The 22417-nt window shown below is 42.4% G+C and overlaps 4 protein-coding genes across 5 annotated transcripts; 3 read left to right on the forward strand and 1 right to left on the reverse strand.

Annotated features, from left to right (window-relative positions):
* Positions 1 to 178: 178 nt before the first annotated feature.
* syngr2b (synaptogyrin 2b) lies at positions 179 to 6707 on the forward strand. Its single transcript, XM_084005799.1, has 4 exons — positions 179 to 403; positions 2446 to 2683; positions 3548 to 3684; positions 4458 to 6707. Exons 1-4 carry the CDS (start codon positions 293 to 295, stop codon positions 4716 to 4718), a joined length of 747 nt encoding a protein of 248 aa, XP_083861925.1. The 5' UTR covers positions 179 to 292; the 3' UTR covers positions 4719 to 6707.
* Positions 6372 to 11268, reverse strand: tk1 (thymidine kinase 1, soluble). Its single transcript, XM_084005800.1, has 7 exons — positions 11121 to 11268; positions 10932 to 10963; positions 10386 to 10499; positions 9600 to 9693; positions 9392 to 9481; positions 8959 to 9078; positions 6372 to 8761 (listed from the first exon to the last, which is right to left on the reverse strand). The coding sequence occupies exons 1-7, from the start codon at positions 11184 to 11186 to the stop codon at positions 8579 to 8581; spliced, it is 699 nt and encodes a 232-aa protein (XP_083861926.1). The 5' UTR covers positions 11187 to 11268; the 3' UTR covers positions 6372 to 8578.
* A 543-nt stretch (positions 11269 to 11811) lies between these two features.
* afmid (arylformamidase) lies at positions 11812 to 16580 on the forward strand. Its single transcript, XM_084005265.1, has 11 exons — positions 11812 to 11934; positions 12249 to 12339; positions 13187 to 13291; positions 13403 to 13451; positions 13540 to 13625; positions 13705 to 13777; positions 13911 to 14008; positions 14129 to 14207; positions 14977 to 15112; positions 15505 to 15609; positions 15751 to 16580. The coding sequence occupies exons 1-11, from the start codon at positions 11908 to 11910 to the stop codon at positions 15778 to 15780; spliced, it is 879 nt and encodes a 292-aa protein (XP_083861391.1). The 5' UTR covers positions 11812 to 11907; the 3' UTR covers positions 15781 to 16580.
* A 277-nt stretch (positions 16581 to 16857) lies between these two features.
* cant1b (calcium activated nucleotidase 1b) lies at positions 16858 to 22167 on the forward strand. Of its 2 annotated transcripts, none has more exons than XM_084005615.1 (5): positions 16858 to 16941; positions 19855 to 20445; positions 20523 to 20663; positions 20915 to 21118; positions 21281 to 22154. In XM_084005615.1, the coding sequence occupies exons 2-5, from the start codon at positions 19914 to 19916 to the stop codon at positions 21649 to 21651; spliced, it is 1248 nt and encodes a 415-aa protein (XP_083861741.1). In that variant the 5' UTR covers positions 16858 to 16941; positions 19855 to 19913; the 3' UTR covers positions 21652 to 22154. The 2 variants fall into 2 exon arrangements, with proteins under 2 accessions (XP_083861741.1, XP_083861740.1); XM_084005614.1 differs by lacking the exon at positions 16858 to 16941 and adding an exon at positions 18250 to 18355 and having other exon boundaries at positions 21281 to 22167.
* The last annotated feature ends 250 nt before the right edge of the window (positions 22168 to 22417 follow it).

Here is a 22417-nt window from a genome sequence, read left to right on the forward strand (position 1 = left end):
ATGAATAACCGGCAAAGCATTGTGGGGCCACAAAAAACAACAACAACGATAACAGTCACACGTGATCATGTTTCCTGGCTGCTCACCGGTCGACTCCGCCCCTCTGACGCGCAGCGGGACGGCGCATCCGCGTGCGGAGCGCCTCCGGGCGGTAGAGGGGAGGCGAGCGCTCTTCTCCGTCTAGTGAAGCAGCGCGACGGGAGGCGGCGGCAGCTCAGTTCAGAAACAGCGGCTGTCCCGGTCAGGTCGGCGGAAACCACACGGCGAGCAACAACCGCGGAACGCGAATGAAATGGAGGAGACGGGCGGCGCGAGTGCGTACGGGGCTTCGCTCGCGGGAGGAGGCTTCGACTTCTACAAGTTTGTCCGACAACCGCAAACCATCGTGCGGGTCCTCAGCTGGGTGAGTGGACTGTGTGTGTGTGTGTGTGTGTGTGTGTGTGTGTGTGTGTGTGTGTGTGTGTGTGTGTGTGTGTGTGTGTGTGTGTGTGTGTGTGTGTGTGTGTGTGGAAGTTTGAACGGCTCACGGGTCAAAGGTTGGAACGAGACAGGAGTCGCGTCCAGCCGGGCTCGTGAGCAGGTGCGCGTGGCCTAGACCGCGCCAAGGAGCGCGTTAAAGCTGCGTTTCTGCTGGCGTTGGCCACAACAACAGGCTTCTCTGTGCTGTGTCTGCGGGGCGTCGTGTTGCACGCAGCTGGTATATGACAGCAGCTCGGCGACAGCACAGCTCAACACTGCTGCTGTCAACAGGACAAAAGGCAGGAACTCAGACACACTGAACAAGAAAAACGGCAACTAAATATACTGGGATCGTTTTAGTATGTTAGTGATGATTGCAACAATCCGTTATTGTAATTTCCAGTGACAGATTACAAGGCATTACTTCCTTATACTATTGCACAGACGGTGCATTTGCATAAAAAGGTGTGTCCGTCTGTCAGGAAAAGTTCTGATACGTTTTAATATGCTGCTGATCACCTGTTGCGAGGCAGATGTCGTGGCAGAGATTTGTTTTTGTGGTGTGGACACCGATCTGGAAAGTCCAAAATGTTTGTAACCAGAAGGGGTTGTACAAGAAACCAATGGTTGCCTACCCCGCGTGACTGTGAGCACACGGATTGAAGGTGATTGCATAGAATCATGTCCTGGGTTTGCCGAGACTACAGTTGATTTTCATTTCCTCGGTTCATGAAGCGTAAGCGGTTTGTTAGGCCTCCAGCTAATGCACACGCAGGGTGAGTATAGGTGGGTGAGGAATGCATTCACAACGATACTGTGGCATATTATGCAGTGTGGAAGACGAGGACTGAGTACAGAATGTGCCCTTGGTTGTGTTTGTGTGTTTGGGAAACCGTATGTGGGATTATGTGTGTGTCACTAGTAAACAGGGGCTGATGGGCAGGTAAGGTGATACCTGTTGACCCTTGCTTTTACCCGTGGTGAATGTGTGCCACTCATCTCCCTCTCAACACACTCACACACACACTCACACATACACACACGTGCGAGCAGCTGTGCTCAACTCATCTCACACTCAATACGTCACCATGTAGCTCTGGTGATTTAACCTAACTTCAACAAGCCTGCACCTGTGACACAAGAGAGGATTTTTTTCACAGCCTGTAACCCTGCCCCTAGGTCCCATAATGCATCACACCTGCTCCTGGAAAAAGGAAAGTCATTGCTAGAGAGTACGGCCCATAGTGACCCTGCTGTCCTGACCGTTAAATGTGAAACGTTAACAGATGGACTTGGCGTTCTAGATCATGTGTAAAAGCAAGACATCAGAAGGAGGGCATGAATGTTATTTCTTGCCGTGTAATCTGAGCAGAGCAATAAAGCCCAAAAGAACACACTCTATGTACACATGGGACATGTTTTCATCCTTCATCTGTTGCTCAGCACACAAACATTTTCCAACTGTCTGTAAATGTTGTCACAATGTGCAGAAACCTCCGTCTGCTCCTCCATCCTCTGTCCCACCTTTTATCTTGTGTTTCTCGAGATTTCGATACTTTCTGTCTCATCCCTTCAGCAGGATTGCCTCCCGTTTCTCTCTCCCCAAACAATCTCACTTGTCTGTCTTATGAGTGTTGTTAGTCGAGGTTGGTGGCATCTCTGGAGTCACATGGCAGGCAGCTGCACTTAGAAGCAGGTCACATGGTTAGGTCGATAACCAGAAGAGGCGGCAACAGTTACTCTTCTGTAACGTTTGCTTTCAGTACTGAGACTGATGATGTTTGCTAATTCTGTCATGTGTTAAATGCATTTAAAGTGTTTTGAGTGCTCTCTGTTGTCGGTGCGTTCAAGAAACTCCTGTTATCATTATTATTATTACCGAACAGTAAACTCTATAATACATAAAAAGGTGAATTTCACATATTGTTTGCAGCAGGGTCTTTGCAAATCACTGAACCCCACCGTCTCCTTTTTCTCTGATTACAGATATTTGCCCTGGTGGTGTTTGCTTCCATCACGACAGAGGGATACATCAACTCTGCCCACAGTGCCGAGGTAAAGTGCATCTTCAACCAGAACGACTCGGCATGTCATTACGCCATTGGCATCGGGGTGATTGCCTTCCTGGCGTGTGTGGCCTTCCTGGTGTTGGACGCGTACTTGCCTTTTATGAGCAACGCACGGGAAAGGAAGTACGCTGTCATGGCAGACCTGGGATTCTCAGGTGAGCAGGACTGTTAAAGTGATGTCTTTGTTTTAAAGAGATTTAAAGCTGCACTAATCCATCATTCTGCATCAACAGTGGATCAAATGACGTTTTGCAATGTGAAAGCTGTTGTTCATAGCGATGGACCCACAGAGGATTATCACTCTACTCCCGCTCCCCTCTGTGTTTTACCTTCTTGCAGCTTATAGTTCTGGTTTTTAGGCCCACAACTTGACTTTTTTTTGGTTCACTCTCACCTCTCATCAACTTCCTTTTCAGTGAAAAAAAGCTCGGCTGTACACTTCCTGCTCAGCATCAGACACCTCCCAGACACAGTTAGCAACCAGCTGCTGTACATAGTGAAGCATTTAGTTGCTTAAGAGCCAGATATTGCCGTCTGGAGTTGATGGAGACCAAAAACGGAGCTAAGAGAGAGAGAATATTTGACATAGCCGACTCCAAGTGAATGCTAATATTGCTCCGTAACGACTTGGTGATAATACACTAGTGTTGTATTTAAACAGCAGTAGATATGGTTATTGGTGTCATCTGCTATAGACTGCTGCCTGTTTCCCTGACATAGCATGTATATTCATCGTTGCACACGATAGCCACATCAGCTGTACACGGCACGGTTCACAGTGAGCCATTCTTCCAGGAAAACAAAGAAGTGGTAGTTTTAAAATCAGCTTGCGGTCATTTCAGCAGATGGCAACAGGAGAGCCCTTTGTGTTTTTTCGACATTGTGTTTTTCCACAGGAATGTACTTTTTCTTATCAGGGTTTCTGGCTGAGCACTTTTGATATCTTTTCATGCAGTGAGGAAAAGCGATCATTTATACCTGTCTGTGTTTGTGCATCTGTGTCTCTCTATGTTTTACAGGGGCGTGGTGCTTCCTTTGGTTCGTGTGTTTCTGCCTGTTGGCCAGTCAGTGGGCTAAAACTCATGATGTTACTGGTGTCCCAGAGGACGCTGCGCGTGCCACAGTGGCCTTCTCATTCTTCTCTATCGCCACATGGGTGAGCAGCACTACTGTTGTCTTCTTTTCATAAAATAAATAGCTCACATTTTTATTTTCATCTAATTCTCTGCGAGAAAGCCAATAAGCATATTTCCCAAAATGTCAAACTATTGCTTCAAAGCAGTCTCTGGCTTCAGTTCATGCCAGTATGGTATATAATGAATTATTGTAAAGTATTTACCATCAGACTTTTGTGTAATAACACATGAAAGTGCATATTGTTTGTAAGTCCCCCACGTTGGTGCTTTCAAGTACTGGTGGGAACCTCTGAAATTTGACGACTCGGGAGTCAGATGCTGAGCACCAAAACTTTTATTTCTAGAAAGGATAATGAAGTTAATAATAAGTCTTATTTAACCATAATTTACAATAATAGCTGAGAGTAAGCACCAAACATTTGCTTATTGTTTGTCTTCATTGTAATTGCAATGGTGTTTAGCTGGCTATCAAATCGCGTGTTGGATCTTCTTACCATCATTTGAAGTAAAAAAAAAAACCTGCATTTCACTGCATGACCACACACATGCAGCACTAATGTAAGCATTGACAGACTATATTATCGTGATGGATTATTTTGCCTTTTAATTTGTACACTGACATGAAGTGAAACCCGCTCAGTTAGAAGTTGAGGGAAAAATGCAGTCAGTGAAAAATTCAACGTAAGGTTTGAAACATCCCCAGGAATAATGCAACATAAAAAAGTGCCTTGTTGAAATACTCTACGTTTTAAAGTAACTCTAATAACCACAACATTTTTATTTAACGTTGCAGGGAATCCTGACCTACTTTGCACTGGGCCGTTTCCGGCGCGGTGTGAATGAAGTCACCATCCCAACCTACACAGAGCCCCCACAAGATCACCTCACCCCTTACCCTCCGACCTACGCCCCTACCTCCTACAACCCCACTACCTACACTCCTACCACTTACAGCGTCTACCCCAGCAGTGTGCCCGACGTGCACCAGCAGCCTCCCTTCACCCCAAACACCCAACTGCAAGGAGAGACTGGCTACCAGCCGCCCAGCTACTGAGAGGCCACGTGGAGGAGGTGGTGCTCCAGATCATCTGTTGGTCCACTGATTGTAGTTGCACTGCACAGACCCAGAGCTATATCATATTGATGTAGCTTCACGCTTGATTTAACACGCTTTTCCAGAGCGCTGTCCGATTTGAGTGCCTGAGCAGTGCAACTACAATTTAGAGATGAGGGACGCCGGTGTTTACGTCGAGCGGTCGGATATTAAGACATCAGGCTGACTGTTGAGATTAGCACTGATGATTGGCTAATCTGACTGTAGACCTGTATGCGAAGATGCAACTTTTTTACCTCAAAAGGGCCGATCCTGGAGGGGAGAGGTACTAAGGAGGTTAAAGGTCACGTAATGGGATGTGGTGAAGAAAAGCTTTTTTGAGGGCTCCAATCAGAATGGAAGAACACACACCTCTTCCTAACGTGACACGATGCAGACGAGCAAACCTCAGATTGATTGTTTTTCCCAATGCCCTGGCTCTATTTATGCTTCACGTTTCGCTATTTTTTTTTTCATTCCCGTTTGCTGGCTTGCTGTTCGTCAGGAAGAGGTGTTAATATGTTCCTCTTTACGCTCTGGCGGAACCTAAGAATGAGCGTTTGTACGTAGAAGTCACTGTTCAAAGCTGGTATTTTAATGGTTGTATGTGCCTGATTTTCTTCTTATTTGGGGTTTCCCTTCAGTGCATTTATCTGGAGGAACAGTTTAGGATTTATCAAATTAAACTAATGATTTTGTGGGAGTAGAGCACAGTGGGAAAGGACCACTATTAAGCCAAATATCCCCCTGTGATTGATTTGTTTTGGAGAACATAAGTTAACCCCTGAAAGAAAGTTTTGCAGTCTTTGTGCTACAGTAAAGTGCCTGCTGTGTTTGCCATCTCAACTAGCCATGTTTTTAATACTCTATTGTTGATGGTGACATGAGAAACCATAGGAAAAAAACAAATTCTTCAATTCGATGATGGATGTAAAATCGTGTTTGTAGTAGTTACATGTGCCAATCTGTAGGTGTTTGGTTGATTTCCATAGTCGCTGTTGCCCTTTAGACTTGTGGCTAATATTCAGGTAGACAGGAGGAAGGGGGTGTAGATAATTGCACTTATTGAACAGGTTTATCCACCGAACACGTCCTCATACCGAAGAGTAACTTATTAACTGCCAGAAGCGCTGCTCCCTCTTCAGCCTGCCAACACGGCGGCCACACACTTCCTCCAAGGTCTTTGCAGCGTTTACTTAGATGTTAATCTCTCGTTTACGGGCTCCTTAATCTCAACATTTGAAGGCAGGCTGCAGCAGGTGTGCCTTCACCGATGACAGATTAACACCTCAGCCTGCAACAGTGAGACTCAAACGCCTGTCATAGACGGACCTTGGCTGTGTTGTCTGGATCCAGTCTGGCTGTTGTGGTTTAGCTAAAAGGATGCTCAAACAATGGCCTGAGGTGAGATTTTGGTGTTGGTATTTACAGCACACATTTTGAAGTAAACGGACTTTCGATCTGCGAGTGACATACCAGAACCTGAATGTGGTTCTGTTGATTAAAAATAACGCTATTGTGGTACCACAATGAAGACATTTGTACAAGTGGAAAGACATTGATTATACATAGAAAACATGTATTACTTACTGAATTCAAATATATGAAAAAAAATTATTTTTGGCCAGGATTAAATATTGAAGTTCAGCTGTGTGCAGCTGCCATAGTGATAGGGTCATAGGGTTTTTTTACTACCTAATATAGTATTGTAATGGTAACAAGTCAATATAATTAATAATTTCTAGTCCATGTCACATCTTTGCAAAGTTACTTAATCAATAATTTGTCTTTTTTGATTTGTGATGCCTACAATTGTTTTATAAAAACCTTTGTTTTCCTATTCTCCTATTTTTTTTTTTAATGTGAAGCTGTCATGTGCCCTTTTGCTTTCATCTTATTCTCATGATTTCATGTCATGTCAAAATAAAATAATTCCCACGTCTCATTATATTCAGCAGTGTTGCGTTTGTGCAGTAATACAGGTTGCATACAGTTGGGAGGATGTACTTTCCCATTCCAACGTGCCAGCTCACTGCACAGCCTTGGAGCCTGCCAGGATTTAAACAGTTTATTTTAGTCCTCTGTAGCATGCGAGGGCATTGGGTTACATATCACACACACACTTAAGTGTTTATAAGTTAAAAACATATACTGTTAGTCTTAAAATGGAGGGGTTAATCACACAACTGTATGAAATTGTACCTTTTGAATTTAAATGTTCTCAATAGTACTCCTGACCTTCCATACACTGCTCAAAAAAATATAGGGAACACTAAAACAACATAATGTAACAAGTTAATCATATTTCTGAGATATCAGCCTGTCCAATTAGGAAGCAGCACTGATCGGGAATCAATTTCACCTGCTGTTGTGTAAATGGAACAGACCACAGGTGGAGAGGAGTGGCAATTAGCAAGACATCCCTATAAAGGAATGGTTCTGCAGGTGGTGACTACAGACCATTCCTCCGTTCTCGGCCTTTCTGGCAGATTTTTTTTCTTTTTTGAATTTTGGCAGCGTTTGCATCACTAAAGGTAGCATGAGGTGGTTTCTCCAACCCATAGAAGTTGCCCAGTTAGTGCAACTCATCCAGGATGGCACATCAATGCACACTGTGGCAAGGAGGTTTGCTGTGTCCCCCAGCACAGTGTCAAGAGCATGGAGGAGATTCCAGGAGACGTGGAGGGGGCCGAAGGACAAGAACCCAACAGCAGGACCGATATCTGCTCCTTTGTGCACGGAGGAACAGGAGGAGCACTGCCAGAGCCCTACAAAATGACCTCCAGCAGGCCACTGATGTTCAACTTTCAACTCAAACTGTCCAAAATCGACTCCATGAGGGTGGTTTGAGGGCCCGACGTCCACAAATAGGGCCTGTGCTTACAACCCCCAGACCTGAATCCTATTGAGCACATCTGGGACATCGTGTCTCGTTCCATCCACCACATCATGTTGCACCACAGGCAGTGCTCTGGTCCAGGTCTGGGAGGAGATCCCTCAGGAGACCATCCGTCGTCTCATCAGGAGCAGGCCCAGGCGTTGTAGTGAGTGCATACAGGCAGGTGGAGGACACACGCACTACTGAGGACCATTTTTGACATGTCTTGAAAAATCTCCACAAAAGTTGGATCAGCCTGCGACCTGATTTTCCACTTTGACTTTTGGTATGATTCTGAATCGAGACCTCCATAAGATGAGGATTTTGATTTCATTAATCATCCGTATGTTTTGTTGTCAACGCATTGCACTTTGTAATGAATAAAGATTTCCAACTGGAATATGTTATTCACTGAGAACTAGCATGTGGTGTTTAGGTGTTCCCTTTATTTTTTTGAGCAGTTTATGAACCACGAGTTAAACTGTCCATAAAAAGGGATCCTTAATGCATGTTGGCAAAAAAACAAAAAAAAAATGCATAAAAAAATAATTTAAACTCTAAAAATGTACATTTGACAGCATGACACTGCAGTTAAATATGTCAAAATACCCCAAACAACTACAGTGTTGTGAAACCTACGATAGTGAGTATTAGTTTACTCCGTTTCAGGGTTGTTATGAAAGGAATCGTCCTATCAAGTAAAAACACACCATAAGACCAAATACTATACAAACAAAGGAATGAGTTAGGCTGATCAAACCAAATTCTTCACCAGAATCATCAAGGTACCTAAAATACCAGGACATGCCCATCCAAAAACATGCATAAGTTAATGTCGCATAAAAGAAACCATTTTCCTAACGATGCTTGCTCACGCAAAAAGCATTTGACTCATGAATCTATACTCTCGGCTTAAATATTGCCATAGGTCTTATTTTGATATTCAGAGCTGGAGAGAGGAGAAAAGTTTCCTGGGAACTGCAGAGTCTATGAGTTTTCCTGCGAGGCCATGTTGTGGAGTTTCCTTCCTGAAGGGAGCACTGTTCTCTTTGTCCACCACCAGAACGCCACTGTGACACTTTCTACACACCGCCTGATACTTGTCAGCTCCACCAATCACTTCCACCTGTGGTAGAAAAAAAAATAGTTGACCGGTTGTAAGAACTGGACTTGTTTCTCAAAACAAGAAGTCAAAAATGTGAAGCACTTTGGATATTGAGGTAAATAAATATGAAAAACCAATAATATGGTTATTTGTGAAACAGAAAAATGTTCTGAAGCACTTTATAGCTTATTCAGGACTTCTTAGGTTTGCCTCCTCACCTCCTTCTCTGCTCCTATCCTCTTGGTGTAGGCAGCTTCTTTGTAGCACTGCATGCACACGGCATGGAGCTTCACTACGCTCTCCGCTAGAGGGACGAGGTTCAGGATGTTTCCAAACGGCTACAGGAATGCACAGAACAGAAAAGCAGTCAGTACCACTGAATGGATGGAGGTGTAATTACATTACCATGACAGAACAGATCCACTATAGTGAGGAATAATGGTCACATTGAGTTCTGTTATACTGCTGCTCATGCAGATTGCTCCCAGTCCTTCCTTAAAAATATGCGTCTTGTCTTAAGACATCAGATTGCATCTACACCCACAGAGATGCTCTATCTGCCCATATAGCATCCACAGTGTCCGTTTGTCAGTATGAACTATGAATGTTTACCAGCGTCACAAAGGCACGTGGAGACAAACAAATACATACCTTTCTCTGGAAAGTTCCATCCAAAGCAGCAACAATGACGGTCTTTCCTAAATTGGCCATCTCTTCACAAAACGGCACTGTGTCTGGAAACTACATTAACACAAAAGTGCAGATTTAGCTAGTGAGAAATGTGTCCCGAGTAAAACATCTCAATCATGGTAAACTGCAACTACTTTAGGGCAAAGAGGAAAACGGTATATTTACTTACAAACTGTCCTTCATCGATTCCAATGACGCAGGCTCGCATTGCAAGAGGCCGCATATCTTCCAGGCAACTAGCTGGTACGGCTTCCATTGTGGACCTAAAAATAAAAGGTGGGCAGGACAGAGGGAAAGGATATTCGATTTTTTGTGAGGATTAATATGCATCTGGAAAATTTGCTAAATTACCTCCTGCTTTATTCAGAGGTCCAACAAAAATAATCAACAGGAAAATCAACATCTACCGATCTCACCAGTCACCACTAGAGGTCCTCTTTTGCTCTGGGATCATTATGATTGAAAAGACATACCCATTTTCAAAAGCAACTAATGAGGATGCAGGCGTCAACACTACCCTGATCTTTTTCTTTTTAAACTACAAATCAAGTGACTGTCAATGGGATTCCATCAACCAGACAGCAATCCCACATGGCATCTACATTGTAACTGCAGATACAGACACCTCCATCAAGTGGTGTGACACCAACAATCTTTAAACGTCAACAAGACAGTACTGTGGCCATGACAAATTTCAATACAGTAAAGTTGACTCTCTAATGCAAGTCCTGATGTTGTTCAATTCAAATTAGTGTAATAAGTGCATTATTTTAGACAAAAGGATAAACGCTGCACTTGTATACCATACAGCAAATCCTCCATCTCATTTATTATTGATGGGAAATCACATTATTACAACAAATTAAAACAATGTGCAAGGATATTTCTGGATATTTCTGTAAATGTGAACAAGTTGGCCGAATAACTGTAAGGTAAATGAAATCCGTGGACTCACTTGTCATGCGTGGCCATGCCCGTTTCTGAGTAGCGTGTGTCTTTGGCATATTTGATCACCAAGCAGTTGTACTGGGCTATCTGGAACCGCCGCACTCTTCGCATCAGTTCAGTGCTGCAAATTAAATGACAGTCATTTAATTAAGAGTGAAAACCCACCTGTGCATTTTGTAAATGAACACACAGTTAGCTACGTGGCAGTGCCTCCCATTTCAAACGACTTGCTGTTACACTAAGCATGAAGTAATATTGTTTAGTATAATGTGCAACACCAGGGATAAACTGGTTATGAAATATGTTCGTATACAAAGCATAACATCACTGTATAACAACTGTGCACGTTACAACCTATGATTAGCATTATATACGTTATGTCAGCTTAGTCTATAGATGGGCGGTGGTAAACAATGGAGGATATTTGGCGGGATGTTGAATTCTGGGCGGAATGTTGTTTTAACATTACTGTAAACGGTGAATATGAATAACTAGCTAGCTAGACCTGCATAGAAACTTGATTTTCTGTAATGTTCGTGTGGTAATATCTCACCTTTTGCCTGAAAACATCGGTCCAAAGATGACCTGCCAACAAGAGGGCTCGTTAGTCAAACAGAGGATGTAGTAAAACATGGAGCTGATAGTCAAAGCATTACTTTAAATAGACACCTAACGCTAACCTAAATACCCTTTAGGGTTTTTGTTGTTGTTGTATAATTCGTAACACGTATCTAATACGAACCTGAATTTGTCCTCGAGCCTTCCTCGGTGAATTTGGCAGAACTCGTGGGAAATCTACACAATCCATTCTGACTTCAAGACGCTATAAATGTTAAGCAATAAACCGATGAATAATAAGAAATATTTATAGTCCTGGATGAAAGTTTCCGTCCCGCATTAAAACGTTGAATATGGCGCGCGGGTGGCTATGGGCTGCTTTATCCAAACTCCAACCAATGGGCGTAGAGTCACGTGATTCTTTGAACCAACCAGATGTCACGGAGAGTCAACGTCGGAGAGCGCCGGCGCCACTGCTAAACCAATCAGAGGAGGCCTCGCATTAAAGGGCGCGTCTGTCCGTCAAAGTGTTTATTTATGGTCACATACCGGTGTGTCAAAGAAGGCAATAGGACAATAAGAATCAGAGTCAGAGAATGGTGATAAGATCTCACTGAGACAATATTATTGAAATGTTTTACAGTTGAATCAAGTTTGGAATTGTTAAGGGAGTAGAAACAAACTGACACACAGACAGTTGACACTAATCAAGTCATAAGGAAACACTCATTTATTGTCATTTACAAAACGTGCAAAGCCTGTATTTCTGACAGAACAGCTCTGAAAGCAAACCTCTCCCATTTGGAATTGTTTAAACAATCCTTTACCGGATTGGTTACTGACTGGTTAACAAACATGTTGTCATATGGGTGGTCAGTCAGAGCAAACACGTATATGTTCTTAGTCTAAAGTCCAGATTCATTTGCCAGCGGACTTTCAGGGAGTTTAACTTCCATCCAAAGGATAACATTATGCACTGGACTGAAATGAACAACGAGGTAATATTTTTACTTCGAGTGGTTTTTCCCATTTTGTTTCTCTCTGCAAACATTATGAGATTATTTGCTGTAGCATATTTAGGAATGTAGCATTATATATTTAACTGTAAGCTTACCCTGGATACATTGAGGTTTAAAATAACAATCTATTTTAACAACCAATACGTTAAGTTGCATGAAACACAGTGACGGCCTCGCCACAGAGGCAGAAGGCTAGTTTAAACAGGGAGGGCGCTGTTGATCATGTTTATTATGGTGCTGGGTGTCTGCACGCGCATGGCCGCCCGGCTGACGGGAGTCTCTCCGTGTGACAGGAGCTTGAGAGGCAGTATTCACCCAGCCGGTGGTCGCACAGGATGTCGGCGGACGACGTGATCAAGGCTCACGTGAAGGCGTTAAAGGAAGGTCGGTCTGTTTTGAAGCTAAAATGCGAATTGGCAAACAATGGGCAGAAATCCGCTCGAGTCGAATAGATAGGCCGGAGGAGCACAGGTGTTTTGGTAAATAGTGTCTCCCCGTGGAAATCGGATTCACTGAGGAGGATTTGTAGCCCGAGAGAGAGATAGATCACAGCGTTTTTAAACCGCATTTTGACTCAGAAAAAACGCAGGCTGAAAAATAAACGTCACATGTTTTACATATTTCAGCTAAGAGACTATATTTTTGACTTTTACGAAGAGTAAAAGTAGGCTACCAAAAGCATGCTCGTTGTGGAGCATGCTACATATACCACACGAGCCTTACTAATTGAGATATTGAATTGAGTTTGGTGAGAATGTGCCAGATTATATAGCTAGAGCTATAGAAGGGACATTTTGAATGAGGGCCTCTGAAATAGGTTGCCCCTAATCTACAGACTTTGGGCGATAATTAAATAATGCTTCTGCACAAAGGGAAACTTGATTATGAATGGTAGATACAGAGAGAAATGGGACATGCAACAAAGGTCCCAGGCTGGGTTGTTACCATGATCAGTGCCTTAACCCCCTGGCCTCCCATAGCGGCCCATGAGAGAATTTAGTCATAAAACAAGTTTTGTGGGTCAGCTTTTGTCTAAACCACTGAATTAGATACCTAGCAAATTAAGAATTCATGCTAAAATTCAATATTTCTTACAATATGCAACATTGTCCACGATGACCCAATACTTCCCGAAATATTAAAAGGGATAGCTTTGATAGAAGACAACGGTGGACATTGTCTCATTGTTACGTTGTTTGTTACCCACTACGATGTCATGCTTTGTATCCAGGTACGGAGCGAGCCCGAGGTCTGGCTCAAACCTTGCTCAATGTGCCGTATGGGGAGGGAGATGGAGAGAAACTGGATGTCTACATACCCAACACCAACTCTTTAGGTACGAACCTGTGTGTTACTGCCACGACACCAACACTGTCCCATTGACATCTTTCAAATACGCTGAAGCATAATGTCTGAGGCTTAACAGGTCTGATTCCTTCCGTTTCAGACGTCTCTCTTGTTATTTACCTACATGGAGGCTACTGGCAGTTTCTCAGGTACAGTGTTATGTCCTCTTCTGCATGCGGTGCAGATTTAAATGTCTTGTTGGGGTTTTTTTCACGTCATTGCTTTGTGCTCCTACAGCAAGGAGGAGTCAGGATTCATGGCTGTTCCGCTCATCGATAAAGGTGTAGTGGTGGTCGCTGTGGGCTATGACATCGCCCCCAAAGGTAGAGTCTCTTGATTTCAGACAAGGTTGCTTATGAAGATGAACTGGGAATGTCAGCCCTCTGCCTGTGCCCCTTTCAGGTAACATGGATCTGATGGTGTCTCAAGTACGCAGGAGTGTTGTGTCTGTTGTTCAGCAGTATTCTCACATCAGGTAAAATCAGGGTTTTTGTGTTTTTATCTTACTGCATTACATTAAAATGCCTTTTTTAATCATTCCCTCTTACTTTTAAGCAGCCACTGTGTCTCTGTTTGTGTTTAATGAACTCCCTCTGTCTCTCCCTCAGTGGTTTGTACCTGTGTGGCCACTCTGCTGGGGCTCACCTGGCTGCAATGGTCCTCTCAACTGACTGGTCACAGTACAGCATCACTCCTCAGATCAAAGGTCAGGTCCGGCAGGTGAAACGGGACAAGTGATAGATATGACTGGCACACTGAAGAAGATGCCCAGCAATACAAGGTTGAGACACAAATGCTGTGACGATGATATTGTGTTGTCTTATAGGTGCTTTCCTTGTCAGTGGCATATATGACCTCCTGCCCATCCTGTCCACCTACATCAACGAGCCTTTGAAGATGACAGAGTACGTTCCTTACTGCGGTGCATGTAACTGCACCTCCAGTGCAATTACATGCACTGTAGTGGTTTGATTGTTACACACTTACTCTTACAGTAATCAGACATGCAGAACCCATTAATCATACTACAGGTGACACAACTGGAATTCTGCTCAACTAGACTTGAGCAGGTTTATAATAGATGAGTATAGTAACACTGGAGGTATGCAGTAGTATATGATCTCCCATTCATAATAACTAATTACAATAGATTGCAATTAGTTATTACAACATTTGCAAGTTAGATTATACAGATCGATAACCTTCCAGACGGAGCCACAAGTGATGTCACTGTTGTCAGCGTTGATTGCACACTATAAGTTTGAAAATGAAAACAAATATGGGGTGTGGAGTGAGACAGGTTGGGTTGAATTGTGGGCAATGTATGCACCTAGTTTTATTACATTTTGAGCTCCTTTTTTTTTATCATGAACATTTGGCAAATTGCTTAGGTCTTGAAGATAAAGATGAGGGAAACCCTTTAGTAATAAATTGAATGCATGTGCATGTAAATGAACTGTGCATGAAGAACTTGCGTGTGTGTGTGTGTGTGTGTGTGTGTGTGTGTGTGTGTGTGTGTGTGTGTGTGTGTGTGTGTGTGTGTGTGTGTGTGTGTGTGTGTGTGTGTGTGTGTGTGTGTGTGTGTGTGTGTGTGTGTGTGTGTAACTGCACTGCTGGAAAGTCGTCCCAGTCAGTATTTGACCCCTCTGTCTCCCGGGTGTCTCCTGTTTGCAGGGAGGTGGCACTGAGGAACAGCCCCAGCAAGCTGGTCCCTCAGCTCAAGCTATCCTCCTCCAGCTGCCACATCACTGTGGCCGTTGCTGAGAACGACTCAGCGGAATTTCGCAAGCAGTCAGAAGAATACTACAAAGTCAGTGCTGCTGATAGAGCATCAACACTTTTTTTGATGAGAGTATGAAAGAAATTATTTTTTAAAAAGATATTTTGTAAACACTCTGCATTCTTCTTCTTGCTCACTGAATTTGTTGCCGTATCGCTATTTTGTGGGAATGGACATTGCATGCATACGCTTCAATGTTTACAATACAAACAAATTGGGTGGTCAGAAACAGTCTGGGCTACCTTTTAAGGTCCAATATAATCAGATATTTATTTATTTATTTATTTAATGGTGTGTGTGTGTGTGTGTGTGTGTGTGTGTGTGTGTGTGTGTGTGTGTGTGTGTGTGTGTGTGTGTGTGTGTGTGTGTGTGTGTGTGTGTGTGTGTGTGTGTGTGTGTGCCTCTTTCTTCTGGCTCTAAAGACTTTGAAGGCTTCAGGACTTAGCGTGACCATGGAAGATGTGGCGGACACAGACCACTTCAGTATCTTGGAGCAACTGGTAGATGGGGACTATCACCTAACAAAGGTAAACATGCTCACAAACTGAAAAAGAAAAAATCTATAATGAAGGTTGATGAAATTTTCCAGAATGTTTTCTTCATAGTTATGATAGGCACTTAGAAAAAAAAAAAAACGGTTGTGTTTTGATCCATTTCTTCCTCTGTAGCTTCTCTTGAAGACGATGGGGAAGAGCTGAGGCAGTGGTCTTTGATCAACATACCACTGTATCAACATACACCTCCGAAGAGTTATTGTGCACATACACTGATAATATATGCATTATTTCAGGTTACATGTACAATGGGTAAGTGTACAATGTATATCATTTTGCTTGTCAACAATGAGATGGCATGGATTGTTTTTGACTGTCTAGATTAGCCTGTCATTAGTTATACATATTTGTTCACTGTAGATACTGTCAGAAAAACACGAAAACTTGTGTGCCTAAAACATAGTCACTTCAACGATGGTGATTGTAGCAAATTATATTGCAGTAAAACCTGCTCATGCTCAGTTATGAACAGATTAGTTTATAATGTTATCATCAGGAAGTGCTACTCCACCCGCACATTAAAAGCGGCAGAGTCCAATGTTAGTTTAGTCCTATTTCCAGTGTTTTGTTAAAAAGCTGCTTGTTTTGTGGTTGTTTTTTTCATGTGTAGGGGTCATGGGTAGAACAGGAATGTAGGAGCTCATGTCAAGAGTACTGATATATCATACAAAGTCAATGTAGATCTTTATTGTAGTCTACACAATGCTTATATCTCACCCAGGGAACTTTAATGAACACTATATATATTTGCAGTGGTTATTTGGTCCTAATTTAGTAGATTGCTGATATTTAAATTCACATATTTTTGAAGAACATGTAACTGATGCATTGTTACTGCCATTATTCTAGCATCTTAAATAATTGTTTACATTATTGTTTATGCAAAGTGTTCTCTTAATCGTTACTGTAGATTTACGACAATCACAATAAATATTTATATTTGAGATTTCCTGTTATTCCGGTTGTTTGTATGTGGAGATTATATTGGCTGTAATGTGATTGTCCCCATCTATATCAATGAGAGTATATTGAATATAGACCATACAGATTAATGAGGCTGGGCAAGGCTGCTGGTCACTCCTAAAATGTTAAAACAGCCATGACCTCGTTTTAAAAACGACGTTCTCCGAAACATTTCTTCCATGTTGTGGGCTTGTTGTCAAAGTGTTCGACAGTGTGGGGGGTTGAAGGTCTGCGACACAGTTGGTTCAGCCTCTGGTAGGAGGAGCTAACGGCCGAGAGACGGCTAACCAATAACCAAACGGTCCATCAAATATGGTCGGACTTGAGGACCTTCTGGACCAGGTAAGCCCTAAAGGTTTTAACAACTCACGAACTACACGACCTGCCCAGTCTTATCTGTCTTCGGTGTCTTAAACCGGCGAGTGAGCTTGTTGGTGATGCTAGTGTTGCCATGGCTGAGGTAATGCTACACAGCTCAAGTTGCTAGCTGACGCTAGCTTCGCGGCTAACATCTTTTTTAAATGGAACCAGCGGTTAAAAACTCCTGTTTTAAGCAAGACACGTCTTTTACGTTGGGTTGCGTCGACGTGAACTCCTCGTACTTTCTTGTGGTGAACGCAGTTGAAAGTTTTGAGGTGTAACGTTTTGTTCACTTTTGTGGAAGCCGGTCAAAGTTTGCAAGTGTGGCCGAGTGCTTCTCCCCGAGTGTCTCTGCCGTCGTGGCTGTCTGGACAGGTAACGTTGGGGGCTAACGGGCTATAGCATTAATTGCAACGCCTATCAAAGCGAAGATGCTTCTGCAGCCCTAATGTTACCTTTTTAGCACGAATAAAGACCCAATGAGGAAAAGCGTCAGTGTTTATTCTCTTCTTTTCTTTCTTTCATTTTTTTGCAGTGTTTTAACCGTTGTAACATTATTGGTCAATGCTGAGGTCACCCAAGTCATTACCCAACTACCTGTTGATCTGCTGCTGCAGTTGTGGGGTTTTGTTATGATGTGTATTGAGTTTCTAAATCTAAACAAACAGCAAGCAGCTTTTCATAAGCTTTAGCCTGCAAAGATTGCTTGGTAAACTGGATTAACAAATAATTACAGCAACAAAAAGGGACATTATACAGGGTGTGTCATCCTTTTTCAGAGCTAGTTCTAGGGTTGAAAATAACAAAGGTCAGAGCAAAGTCACATATTGAGCTTTTAAATGGTGAAAGACACACCTCTGAAAGCCAGCACTGCCCATGCAGTTAACTTAAATGACACATAATGGAGAGTTTTGTATTAGTGTAGTGTCTTTAAAACATTCAGGGGATTTGGGATTACATATTTTGAATTAACATCGGTCCAGTCCTTGTTGAAAGTGCAACCTTTGTTAAAATTGTAGTTTTATTCAAAATGTATTGTGCTCACCACCACAAATCAGTAATTGCTAACCAGGCCCCATTATTTCCTAATCCTGTTTTTATTCTATAACCTGAACATGCTACACCTTTTACAGGTTTCGTGTAAAGCCTGTTTTATTTCATTGACGTTTTTATAATTTATAGTGAAGGATGCCTTTCTTTCTTGTGTCTACAAAAGAGGGCGTAGAAACTTGAAACTGTGTAATCGAGAGAAAAGGAGGAGACTTTGTGAGATAGAGGTCAGTTATTCAGGCGGGCTATAGAGGGCTGAAGGGACGTTGAGTTTATTATGAGATGCGTGTGAAGGAGAACAGCATGATGGTTACGGCTTGTTCAGGGCAGAAGAGGCGAAGCAAGGGTGAATAATTGAATTTTTCATACAGCGTACAGCGAGGCAGTGTTTGGGTCTGAGCTGTAGAGGGATGGGAAATAGGGGCCATGCATACAAGAGTGACAATAAGGGCATTATTTGTTAGCTGAGAGATTGCCAATTTGGCATGTATTTGTGTAGTGTGTGTGTGTTAGGCTTACCCGCTAAGATTTTGTACTCCACTTTAGTTATACCAAATCTCCTCTTGCTAAATATTTGAAGTAATTGGTTACACCCATATTTTTCAGAATGTATTCATAAAAGCAGACCGTTTTCTAAGGCACTATTGCAACATTTATTTTGGGGATGCTACATGGTGATCATTTATCTGTTAAATTACATAAGTGCTTTGTTACTTCAGTCTTCTATTGCTTCAGCTCTACCACACATTTGCAATTTACAACTGCATTATCCTCCCCTGCTCAAGATCCCATTCGTTTGTCACCAAAGCTATCTTCATGTAATATTATGCTTTTGTAATTACTAGCAAAGTGGTTAACTTTTTCAGGAAATTACTTTCCAAACAAATACAATAAAATAAAGGCCTGTGGCACTGCATGTTTTTTTTTTTCTTTTTTTTTTCTTTTTTTGAGGTAATGTTTCAAGATGTTTTAAAGACGAGAGAGAGGCCTGTCAGAAATGGTATTGGCCAGTCATTACTTTTCACAAAACAACCATAGGTTGATGGGTAGTAGGGCCTAAACAAGAGTCTCACTCACTTAACATGTGAAATTGTTTGTGAGGTCAGTTTTTTATTTAAGTTATAACAAGTGTATTCATTTTAATTTTGTAGTGAAGGTGATCTTTAATTTGTATGGGGTGGCCCGCCTCTTCTATAAAACACTACAGGAAACTGCAAGTGAAAACATGAAAAACACTAACAGAGTCACTAGTGTTTTCCCACTAGTGATATGCAGTTTCACTTAACATACAAATATCTTTGAGGCTCTGAAGGAAGGAATAATAACATCAGAACAACAAGGTTAGTTATACGCTTGTTTTCAAGAGGAAATAGGATGTGCCGGCTACATAATCAGTATGCCTGAACAGTACAACAAAGCTCTGTTGTGAACAAACAACAAGGAACAACAGCCTATTTTTCCAACATTTTGTCCTCCTCCCACATGTTCATTCTTTCATCTTCCCCAGCTATTGTTTTCATTCTTTTTATTTTTTCATTTGAACTTTATACAGATTTTTTACTGACATGAAGACAAAAAGTGATTTGATTCTTGTCAGATGAAAACAAAAGTCGGTTAATTCTATTTGGTACAATGTAAATAACTTTACTAGTGATGTGCTTTGAATACCTAAAAAAGATGTATATTGATTTTTAAGCAAGATTATCAGGTTTGAAACATAAATGAAAGTACAGATGTTTAACTTTTCTTTTGCCATTGGCTTTCAGTTTTTGTTAGCCTTTATATTTTGTACTATACCACAACCTCCATCATGCCTCTGATGTGTCTCTCTATGTTCAATTCTAGGCTCTAGTGGTAATCACCCCCAGACCAAGCCTGACACTGAGGATGGTGACCATACTTCCATGACCTCCTTTGGTGTGGCCATCCGAGGCCTCCCCCTGGCCTTGGCGTCCATGACACAAGCTACCACCTCAGACTCACGCTTCCACCCTAAATGGCGGGCGATCACTGTGGCCACCTTGCTGGCTTTAGTGCTCATGTTATATCTGCATCGGACAGTAGGGGACAGAGACACTGCTACCAGAGGTTACTACCGGAACAGGGTTCACAGTTTGCAAATGCACAGTGAGGATGGAATCTTCAGGGACACTAACAGACAAACTGCACAAAGCCTCTCACGCCACCAGAGAAGGGAAACACCTTACAATTACACATACCCATTGAGTCCGCCAGAGAAGACCAAGCACGGCGTCCGCTACCGTTTCGGTGTGATTGCCGATCTGGACACAGCGTCGCGTAGCTCTAAGGATCAGACGTGGTTCAGCTACATGAAAAGAGGTTACCTGACTGTTTCCGACAGCGCCGACAGACTGGAGGTGGAGTGGGATGCTGAGACGGTCACACTAGAGAGTCATCTGGCTGAGAAAGGACGAGGTAGAAGAATATCGACACACTGATCTCCACGCACTTTGTGTTCTTTGTTCCTTACCTCAATGTTTGCTGTGCTGCAGGTATGGAGCTGTCTGAGCTGGTGGCGTTTAACGGTCACCTCTACAGTGTGGACGACCGTACAGGCGTGGTGTACAGGATCGAGGGCAACCAGGCTGTCCCCTGGGTTATATTACCTGACGGTGATGGCTCAGTCTCCAAAGGTCAGTCTCATGTTGGTCCTTTTTAAGGAAAACTTTTAATGAGCGTTCTGATTTTCTTCCAACAACACAACTTTTTTGCACTCAAAAACAAACGGTAAAATTGTAGTCCAAATGAAGCCTCTTAGATTGTTTAAATGCGTGTTGTACACTATAGGGGAACATCAGCAGAAAACAATTGATGAAGGTTAACGATTGTTTTAAGAAGTTTAAAGCGACCTTCTTACAAATCAGTCCTTGTTCTTGTTGTGCAGGATTCAAGGCAGAATGGCTGGCAGTGAAGGATGAGCACCTGTATGTCGGCGGGCTGGGGAAAGAGTGGACAACAACCTCTGGAGAAGTCGTCAACAACCACCCAGAGTGGGTGAAAGTTGTTGGCTACCATGGTGATGTGCAGCATGAGAACTGGGTGCCGTACTACAATGCCCTGCGGAACGCCACAGGCATACAACCACCAGGTTCTGACTATTTTTATATTAAAAAAAACATTTTGTCCACATACAATAATTCCTGAACTGGTGTTGCATCTTATTATTGTTAAATATTACTTAAAAAAGTGGAAAATTCACCCATAATTCCTTAGACTCGTATTAATTTGTTTAACTCTCCTTGTTCTAAAGGCTACCTTATCCATGAATCAGCAGCATGGAGTGAGCGTCTCCAGCGCTGGTTCTTCCTCCCTCGCCGTGCCAGTCACGAACACTACGAAGAGACTGCAGATGAGCGGCGTGCCACCAACCTCCTCCTGTCCTGCCCCGCAGATTTTAGCTACATAACAGTGCGGCACGTGGGCCCACTCAACCCAACCCACGGTTTCTCCTCGTTTAAATTTGTTCCAGACACGGACGATCAGATTATTCTGGCTTTGAAATCGGAGGAGGATGCAGGCAGGATTGCCACATACATCATTGCATTTACCCTAGATGGTCGAGTACTGATGCCCGAAACAAAGATAGGTAATGTGAAGTTTGAAGGGCTGGAGTTTATTTGAGAAGGACAGCACTGAAGGTCTGCAAAGGTCCTTCATGGTTTAGAAGATAGGGTGGACTGTATATGTGCAACACTATTGAGTCCTTATTATTACATTCCCCTCTCAGTTTAACCGTGCAATAATGTATGATCCAAAATTACATATTTCATAATTATATATCATAAGTATAAACATATATGAGATAATTGAGAGGAGCAGGAGAATGCCGCACCATCACCAAGGGGCTTAAATGTCCCCGGTAACGAGATCTCTATTCTCCTGCAGCCAAACTCTGCTGGTCAGACACTCAGGGGAATGAACAGGATACAAGATTTTAAGAACTAGAAATTAATGTCCTCAAATTACTTGAAATATTAAACGCAGTCATTAGTTTGTGTTTTATCTTACCTGCTCAGACAAATTGTTATTCAATTTATATTGATGTAATACCAGGTCTAGTAACTTGATGCATATCAACTTCTGATTAATAAACTACATGTGATTGTGTGGGCAGGTCCAGCTCAAATGTTTGTCACAGGTGTTAAACCGGCTTGCTCATTTGCTTCTCCACCCAGAGAAACACCAGCTATTTTATTTAAACAGTAAACATTAATGTATTCATTTTGTGTCCTCTCAAATGACAAATAATTAAAATGTTCCCTTGTTTGAATGTTTTATGTATAAATCTTGTTTTTAATGTGTCCGACAGAAACAGGCATTTCAAGAATATCTTGATATATCAAAATCCAACATTTTCGTATTCCCAGAAAACAAAATATGAAATATG

Source organism: Eutrigla gurnardus, assembly GCF_963514095.1.
Source record: "Eutrigla gurnardus genome assembly, chromosome: 3".
NCBI classification, from domain to species: Eukaryota; Metazoa; Chordata; class Actinopteri; order Perciformes; family Triglidae; genus Eutrigla; species Eutrigla gurnardus.

Excerpts from the sequence above, each read along its gene's own strand:
- syngr2b (XM_084005799.1), top strand. The coding sequence starts at position 293 with ATGGAGGAGACGGGCGGCGCGAGTGCGTACGGGGCTTCGCTCGCGGGA. Across the intron at positions 2,684-3,547 it reads GGCAGACCTGGGATTCTCAG|GGGCGTGGTGCTTCCTTTGG; the intron begins GTGAGCAGGACT and ends TATGTTTTACAG. Across the intron at positions 3,685-4,457 it reads TCTTCTCTATCGCCACATGG|GGAATCCTGACCTACTTTGC; the intron begins GTGAGCAGCACT and ends TTAACGTTGCAG.
- tk1 (XM_084005800.1), bottom strand. The coding sequence starts at position 11,186 with ATGGATTGTGTAGATTTCCCACGAGTTCTGCCAAATTCACCGAGGAAG. Across the intron at positions 10,964-11,120 it reads AGGCTCGAGGACAAATTCAG|GTCATCTTTGGACCGATGTT; the intron begins GTTCGTATTAGA and ends TCTTGTTGGCAG. Across the intron at positions 8,762-8,958 it reads GGATAGGAGCAGAGAAGGAG|GTGGAAGTGATTGGTGGAGC; the intron begins GTGAGGAGGCAA and ends TTTCTACCACAG.
- afmid (XM_084005265.1), top strand. The coding sequence starts at position 11,908 with ATGCACTGGACTGAAATGAACAACGAG. Across the intron at positions 14,009-14,128 it reads CATCACTCCTCAGATCAAAG|GTGCTTTCCTTGTCAGTGGC; the intron begins GTCAGGTCCGGC and ends GTTGTCTTATAG. Across the intron at positions 14,208-14,976 it reads GAGCCTTTGAAGATGACAGA|GGAGGTGGCACTGAGGAACA; the intron begins GTACGTTCCTTA and ends TCCTGTTTGCAG.
- cant1b (XM_084005614.1), top strand. The coding sequence starts at position 18,292 with ATGCGTGTGAAGGAGAACAGCATGATGGTTACGGCTTGTTCAGGGCAG. Across the intron at positions 18,356-19,854 it reads GCAGAAGAGGCGAAGCAAGG|GCTCTAGTGGTAATCACCCC; the intron begins GTGAATAATTGA and ends GTTCAATTCTAG. Across the intron at positions 21,119-21,280 it reads CACAGGCATACAACCACCAG|GCTACCTTATCCATGAATCA; the intron begins GTTCTGACTATT and ends CTTGTTCTAAAG.